The sequence below is a fragment of the Melanotaenia boesemani genome, chromosome 24, assembly GCF_017639745.1.
Source record: "Melanotaenia boesemani isolate fMelBoe1 chromosome 24, fMelBoe1.pri, whole genome shotgun sequence".
NCBI classification, from domain to species: domain Eukaryota; kingdom Metazoa; phylum Chordata; class Actinopteri; order Atheriniformes; family Melanotaeniidae; genus Melanotaenia; species Melanotaenia boesemani.
In genome coordinates, this window is record NC_055705.1 from 12,877,093 (window position 1) to 12,885,842 (window position 8,750).

General features: G+C 38.6%; 1 protein-coding gene across 3 annotated transcripts in view; it reads left to right on the plus strand.

Annotated features, from left to right (window-relative positions):
- LOC121635734 (serine/threonine kinase 11 interacting protein) overlaps positions 1 to 5,519 on the plus strand; it is a 32,598-nt gene extending 27,079 nt beyond the window's left edge. For all 3 annotated transcript variants that reach the window (XM_041979044.1, XM_041979045.1, XM_041979047.1), the window contains exons 25-26: positions 3,851 to 4,071; positions 4,355 to 5,519. In XM_041979044.1, coding sequence (XP_041834978.1) covers positions 3,851 to 4,071; positions 4,355 to 4,495 — 362 coding nt within the window. In that variant the 3' untranslated portion in view covers positions 4,496 to 5,519. The remainder of the gene's footprint in view (positions 1 to 3,850; positions 4,072 to 4,354) is intronic.
- Positions 5,520 to 8,750: the final 3,231 nt, after the last annotated feature.

Genomic DNA, 8,750 nt, shown 5'->3' on the forward strand with positions numbered 1-8,750 from the left:
ACATGTTCACTTGTTTCAAGAAAGATAAGATTTCAAGACTTGACTTGTCATGTGCAGTTAGTGACATGCTAAGTTTGACTCGAGGCAATCCTTGTTTTCCTGAATCAGAAGATACAAACATGAAGTTAAAGATCAGATGCTGTTTCTCAATCCCTACCCCAGCAATCAGCGGCTCCTCTAAGCAACTTCATGGCCCTTTTAAAATTAAAATAAGTGATGCCCAAAAGGCAAGAGAAGGATGAAGAAGACATGACAGGTTGAGAGACAGAGTGGAGTTCAAGTTGAGGTCTGTAAGACCAAGAAACAGTCTGAGACAACTGGTTTAACACCTTATCAAGCAGGGTCATTTTGGCAAAAACGCCTGTAATATGACCTCTCCAAATTAGAATTACTGCTGTTATTGAACCCTCTGGATTGTAAGTACAGGCTTGGGCTCTTTGTAAAGGGAACACTCTAGTTTCATCCACAGCAATCAGAATCACTGTAAGTATTACTGATAAAAAGTTATACACTTTAGAACACACAGAAAAAAATATTCCCTGGACCTGTATGGACAGAATGAGACCAATCTTGATGGGAAATATTGATGTTTGACCTATAGAGAGCCCTCAAAGGTAAGGAAAGTCAACATTTAAACTTTCTACTTTTCTGTAAAAAAGGCTTTAGTGTTAGCGCTGTGGTTGTTATGTGTCAAAATAGTTTATATCACCGGAAAGACGAGACTTTGAGCTTTCATTTGATGTGTATATTGTGGGGATTCATGACGGAGGGGCTTGCACACATGGCTGCAATGTTGTTGATTAGTAGTCATGTACCGGGACCAGTACGTCTGCATCAGAAGAGGTTAAGGATTCTTGGAAGGGAAAAGACCTGGCGGTAAAAAGAAACAGCGGTGGTTTAGTGAATGACAGTGACTACTTTTAAGATTACTATAAAAGCTAATCAAAACCTCTGAGAACACAAGACCTTCTGGAAGACTGGCTCTCGACTGGTTGTTGAACTGTTACTACTGTCAAGCTACAAAGAAATGTTAGCGGTTAGCTTCCTGCATCTTCACTGTCATGCATTAGAAGTTTGCAAATGAACATCTAAACAAAGCTGATGCGTTTTGAAGGTTCATTTTATGGACTGAGTAAGTTCGTTGCAGTCATAGGCTGCAACTGGAAAAGATTAAATTATATATAAAGACCCCCTGTACAGTTATTAGGCACGGTGGTGGACTGATCATACTTTGGGCTTGTGTTGCAGCCAGTGGCACATGTAGCATTTTAGTAGAAGCTCAAAGAAACAAGGATGGACTCCTTACGCAGACCTCATAAACAAAACTATCATCAAAAATCTTTGTAAGTAATTTACTTGAAACAGTAACAAGTTGAGGAAAAAGGCAGAAGAATTATTTTGCAAAACAGGAAGATTTAGAAAAAACAAAATAAAAAATGAAAATATTTTAGAAACTGAGATTCTCACTAAATAGGTTTACAAATTATTCAGGTTCCCACACGTTTGCCTTTTCCCCTCTTGTCATTAGTAAACTAAAAAACAGAAATATCTATGCACCCTGAGCTGTATATTGTAACAGATATTTTATCCAAACTTTTCAATGTCTTCATCCTGGTCTACTTTGTGCTAATTCCACAAATAATGTAATTCACAGAAAGAAGAAAAAGGTCAAACTAGCTAGATTTGAAGCACTGATAGTAGCCAACAGAAAGTAAACAAAAACAGCCCAGTAAAGCTCTCAGTATGACCGCTGCATATCTAGATTTACTTAAAGTGGGAGGATAAAGTGCTTTAAGGTTAAGAAGACCAATGAAAGTGATACAAGATTTTATTTCCTTTAAGATAAAAGCAGATTAGAAGACAGGAAAAGCTTAATATAAAGAAAAAACAGAGGAGGGGGTTTGTGGGATGCAGCTGATGTGAGGCTCCTGTCAACACCTTTGCCATGAAATGAGGCAGAAATACACTGTTTAGGCTCAGTGGGCTGACAGATGACTGTATTTGCATGCGTGTGGTTAGGACCTAATGTATTGCTGCTGCAGGATGCACGTCTGACTGTGCTACAGTAGAAACACTTCAAGCCGAGGTTGCTGCAGGCTACACAGCTGTGCCTGTCCGTGGAATTTCAATTGGCTCAGTTTCAACACGTCTAGATTGGCCTTTTTTCTCAACTTGTTACTATTTCTGACATGTAAGCTTGCAGATGAAAGTCACTTTGCAAAGCATCTTTTACCCATAATGTTGCCTTTAGCTCTAGATCAGAGGTTAAAGTATCTAAAAGTTAAAAATCAGCGTGAGACATTGGCTTGTAAACATGCTGCAAAATGGTTTGGAGACTTGTTGGGTTTCATTGTATGATGCTGTAGACCTTGCAACATCAGTACAGTACCCTGAGATGTCTTCAAACCATGTGGAGCTAAGGGATAGTTTCATGTCAGCTCAGCCAGGCATATGCACCTCAAATTATTGGTAGTTTTTGGTGTTTTAACTGAAGATGTATCAGTTTGATGAAGACAACCCAAAATCTTAAGGCAAAGAGAATTACCTTCAAACATGGTCATTTTATTTCGCGACTGTTGATGTTTTTGGTCTGTGTTGTAGTGTATTAATAGATATAAATGGGTTTTTTTATGATTTGTTGTTTTATTGTTCAGCACTTTGGTCAACAGTGTTAAATGTTCTATAAATAAATTGGACTGGATTCATTTAAAAATGTTCCCTAAATTATTGCGACTCAAAAAGACCAAATCAGGAAATGTTGAATTTGTTTTTAGAAAAAAAGGGGGAAAAAAACTTGTTAAATCTTTGTTTTCTTTTAAGCATCATTTGATTAACTGTCTGGTAAAGGAAAGATAAGAAAAGGAGAAGAAATCAGGTAACCAAAGAGCCACTTTAACAGCACAAAATACACATTTAACTCCAACCCCGATTCAAAGGAAGTTGTGATGTTGTTTAAAATGTAAATAAAAAATGGAATGATTTGCTAATATCCCTTATTTAATCTCCAGTACAAACAACATATCTGATGTTAAAGTTGAGACATTTTGACATTTCATGGAAAATATTAGCTCATTTTGATTTGAAGGGAGCAACATATCTGAAAAGGTTGGGACAGGGTGGTTTCACCATTGTATAGCATCCACTTTTCACGTCTTTGCATTTTTATGTTAAAAAACTTTTGGTTTTTTTTTTTAAACATTTTCTAGTTTTTAGACAGTTTTTGCAGATCGGTGAACCTCTGCCCATCTTTATCAGAGGCTCTGCCTCTCTGAAATGCTCCTTTTATACCCAGTTCTCTTACTGATCTGTTCCCAGTTAACCTGATTAGTTATCAAATGCTCCTACAGCTGGTTGTTAAAATTTTAAAATGTCTCAGTTTCAGCATCTGATATGTTCTGCATCTCCTACTAAATATGTCCTTGTATGATTTTCATTTCTTATTTATATTTCACACAGTGTCCCAACTCTTTTGGAATTGGGGTTGTAGTAAACATCACTATAAAACTTAGACCTAGTTTACTTAATATGGTAAAGTATAACAAAATAAACTTGACACTTAGTTTGCATGAGGACAAAAGTTGTGATGGTAGCGCCACATATTGTTGTGTAAGGTCCTAATACCAAACTAGCAATGAGCCATCTGGAACATCTGCCGCATGAGTTAGTGTCTTCTCTTTTACACCGTTTACCGTTTACATTGTTGGACCTTGTCGATTTGTTTTGGGCCGATTCAACACAACAGGGTGCATTTATAAGAGCCCTAAAATCTTATATAGAAATAAAATATATATATGTTTGAGCTGGGAAATGTTTACAAGTAGGCTAAAATAATTTTATATTTGTCTTTCAGAGGACATGTGGACACCTTTGACAGTTCTAGCGACCCGTGAGACCCTTTACCTGCTCAAAGAGGATCACCAGTGGAGGAAAACCAGTTTAACAGCGAATGAAAACAACGACCCGAACAGTGGCAGCAGCACTGTCTTGGAAACTCTGCCGATTAGCTGCGTGAGCTCAGTTCTAGTGTGGCCGTCAGACCAATGCAGGATTGATTTTAAACTTTACGATGAGGTTAGTATTTCCTCAGTTGTCCTCGCCTCTTCTACTCCTTCAGACAAAACATTCAGTTCCAGCTGCCACTCACAGTTATATTTTTCCACTTCAGAAAGAGAGCGTGAGGTTTTCTGAGGTCACTGCAGCATCCTTGTTTTGATTAACTTAGAAAAACATAAGGAAAGGTTCCAAACAAATTTAAGGAAATTCATGCTGCAGCTCTGTTATTTAATCTGTAAAGTGTCACCAAGTTAACAACTTTCATTTTGATTTCTCGTTTGTTTTTGTGTGTTTTTCTCAGACTGTGAAACAGGAGAAGACGTGGTGTGTGCGCTCGGAGAGCGCTGAGCTCCTTCAGGGTCTGCTGGCCTGGGTCAGGGCACAGTGGGAGGCCATGTTCGGAGTAAAACTGCACACAAGCCTGCAAGACAAAGCTGCATAATGGAGGAAGGCACAAAAAAAACTAAAAAAAAAAGAAGTTGTAGACTGTGTGTGTGTTTTGAAAAGTCTGCGTCGGTGCTGGGAAAAAGTTTAGTGAGCATGAGCGAATGTGTCTTTATTTTCTCTCTACAGTCTGCACTCAGTCTGGTCCCATTACGCTTGTTGCTTTAAGCCAAGAGCTTGGAAATGATTGCACTCATTCATGTGGCACACAAGCCTATAAAAGCTCTGGTTGCATAATTTCTCCCCCAGAAAAACCATCCCACTGAACTTTTTCTACAACTGAAACGGAATGTGCCTTGTTGTTTTTTTGCAGATGCCATGTTCTCCTATTGAAACCTTAATGTGTATCATGTTCTCAAATCACCTAGAGCAAATTTGGCCGTCTGGAATTAAGGGCATGAAGTTTGGCGGGGATAAAATGGTCCAAGGATTCGTTGAGAAGTAATGCAATGGGCCTAAAATATGTCCAACCCCGCTTGTAAAGCTAAACAAGCTCCTTTGCTGTCTGAGTGAACAGAGAGTTAAGGCATCACACGCTTCACACGAGGCTAGGGGGGGGGGGGGGGGTGCCTCTAAATGCCCCAGACACCCTTGTGCAGGGATACCTCAAACATATTGCCCCTAATTTGAGTCTTGTTACAAATTTAACTTATCACATATAAACAGAAGCTGTTCTTTTGTTAGTTTCCTACGTGATTTTTTTTTTTAATTTTCAGAGCGAATCAGGCCACGATCAGGACTCTTTAAGGCTGATTGTTGAGGTAATACACCAGTTTTAAAGCTAATAAGGAACTATTACAGCTGTGTGAATTATACATGTAACTGCAATATGAAACTGTACACACCACCAGGTACAGAGGCAGTTAAAACCATAATGAAACCTTCATTGTTAATTAAGCTTAACTCCAACTTCATTTACGTCTTCGTCCTTGTTTTTCAATCAGGAACTTGTGCAGAATGCTTTCATTTATTTTTATATAAATGTATCATGTACATGTGTGAATATAAAAGTTGCGTGTTTACTTGTATGGTTTGGTTTATTGAAAACTTCACATTTTACTTCACTACAGGCTTTGCGTGTCCTTGAACATTTGTTGTTGTTCCTGTTGCAAATTTACTTGAACAGTTTCAATGAAATATGTCTGGGCCTTTGGAGCAAAACAGGCACATCTAATTTCCTGGTAACGCCACTGATGCCTTCATGATGGAGATCTGAACAGCAAGAAGTAGTTTTATATTACGGTTTTGCACACAATTTTTTGTTTCTTTTTCATGTGTTATCATGTTCTCTTTATAGTTTGATGAAGTGAGTATTTCCTGAGAGGAATAACTGTCAGATGTGAGTAATTCCTGAGAGGCTTTACTCATATCTGACAGGTGATTTGTGTAAGCATCTCGTGAGGTTGATGCTACAGTGCGGTCAGTGCTCTGCTTTGAAGACAGAGTTGTTCAAACTTGTCTTTGCAAGTCAAAACAGCAATCTAGTTGAACTCGCTGCAACTCAAATAACAGTACCTCCCTTATTTTTATTTTTTTGTTTTTGGTTCTTGTTTAAAAGTAGAGCCTTTGAAGGACACTAATAAGTACCAGAGGTTTTCTTTTTCCTTCTTCTTTTTGGCCACTTGACACCAAACTGCTAAGCTTAGTCCGAGTCCAGGCTCAGCTGTGTGAAAGGTATGTTAGCCATCTCCAAAGTGTAAATATTTTTTTGTCCATTAGTGCTGTACATGTGCTGTGCACATGCTTGCTGAAGACCTGGATCACCTTCAATTGCATTCACGTGGCTGAGCACCACTGCCACTAACCCCCCCACCCCCCAACCAGTGAACAGCAGCAGGTTTCCACACAAATGACTATTGACCACTCACCCACATCTCCAGGCAGCCTGGTTTTAATGTCATTCATTAAGTCTGACACATGCAATTAGCAGCACATTCTGTGGCTGGTTTTATCTCTTGCCTCTGCAGCAGAAAGGTGAGAGGTGACACACAGGTGCAGGACATTACCCATGATGCAGTCATGCTCAAAGTAGCTGCATGTTTCCTGTTTTAGAGGTTTGAGCCGGAGTATTATAAGCAGAGGTTGACACATGGCACAAATTTAAAAGAACTGGGCAAATTAGTGTAAAAAAAAAATCACTGCAGCTGCACATAAGTTCACAATAAATATAAAATAAGTTCAGATTGGATTAATAAGGGCTTTAAATTAACATATTGCATACAAGCTTCTTTTTTTTAAATGCATAACCCTGCAATGTTGCCTTTACTAAGAGGAGAACAAACACAAGAAGGTTTGTGTGGGTAAGGATGGGCAGGAATAAAACAAGGTCAAAAATGATTTTTTTCTTGCTGCAAGAGGAAAAATACTTAAATGGAAGCAAAGATGGAGGCACATAAAACTGAGTTAATGGTGAAGCATACTGTACATCATTAATTCTGCTTTATCGCTGTGATATGGCACCTGGCACCATTTTCCTCACTCTCACATCCCCAAACTAAGCCATGCATTTCACATTTTTACTGTCTTTCTCCATGTGGTAAGTGTTTCTATTGTATTTTCTGCATTTTTATGGCTCGTGATGATCTAAATACTGTTTCTAAGCCTCCGTCATCTTCCCAAGAATAAACAGCTTGTGGGGAAATACTGAACCTTTTAGTTTTTGGCTGATACTAGATTGAAACTTAGCCCTGAAAAATCCGTGAGTCATAATGACTGCATGCTATGAATTTATGTCGCAAACTTTTATGTTTTGGGAGGAAATAAGCAATCTAGCCCGACACTAAAAAATTACCACAACACGTGTGCTAGCAGTAAGGAGAGGCGAGGGCCTACATAAGTGGGGAAAAAATCAAAAGTGCTCCATATCTGTGAGTCCTGCCCTTTATCAAGCACTTAATATTTTCTCTGCAGGGCTGTAAGAAGGAATTTTGAGCTGTCAGAAACCTGCCCCGCCCCGACATGATGCCAGCACCATTTTGTATTCCTCACAGCTTTAATTGCCACAACTTTTTATCCTTAAAATGTGTTTATTTGGTCATATTTAACATGCTTAGGGGCAGGTGAATGAGTTCATGCCTCACTCAAGACCATATCAAAGGAGTGGAGGAAAGCAGGGAGGATAGTTAGTATGAGAGGAAGCTGGGATGCAGCCATGGCCGCTTGGCCCTGAACAGACATCTGGCCTGACTTGACTTCCCACTGCCTCCTCCAAACATTTCAGGTTCTTTGGTAATTCAGGAGCATCACAGCTGCAGTGTGCATGACAAGAAATCTGTTGTTTTGCTGAATGCCAGAGTCAACCAAATTCTTGGATGCTTGGCCTCCTTGTGTAAAAGCTGCAGTCACGAAGTTCTCCATTAGACTTGCACTTCCAAACTGTGGTCCTGGGGATAATGTTGGGTCCTCAGCAGAAAGACTGTTGATTAGATTATATTGTTGTTTATGGTGAATTTTTTTTTCCCATGAAGAAAAGAATATAAACAGATTTTCAGATTCTTGTTAAATGAATCCTCTGAAATTGTTTTGGTTTTTTTTACATGGCATGGCTTAAATGGAAATTCCACAAATTTAACACATTGAAATTAGTTTAAGTGACATAGGACACTTTGTAAACTTAAATTAGATGAGAAAATAGTAGATTTTAGACTGCAAAGCTTGTGTAAAACATGCTGGTAAAATATTATTTATGTTGTTGTCTCAGCCTGTACTATACCGCCCTTGACCGTTACTTTTTCACATCTCTTGCAAGCCTTCCAAAGCAAAACTGGAAAAAAAAGTAAAATACTGGAATACCCCCTTAAAAATGCACATAATAAACACACATGTTATAGCTATACAAATACAATTAACTGAGTGCTTATGATGTTCAATCTTTGATTCAACTCAATGTGGAGGCAATGTTTTTGAATATTTTATTTAAGCCGTTGCAGGGCAGACTAAATATTCAACACAGCTCTTACTTTGTTTGATGCTTTTTAAGAAAGCAAGAAACACAACTGCCTCCACAGTTTCTATAAAGTTGAATAATAAATCCAAAAGTGAAGATTACAACCTTCATAAAAGTTGGATTTATTGCAGGAATGTTGCAGCTTGTGGACCTACTATGGCAATTAACTGCATATATTTGGAGGGTTTTTTTCTTTTTCTTTTTTATGACAGAGTGGGAACAGTCACTTTGTTCTGTCCATTGTTTTACGTGTGGATTATTGAATGTTCCTACAGGAGCCAGGGACCCTAAAGCTTCACCTGCAAAA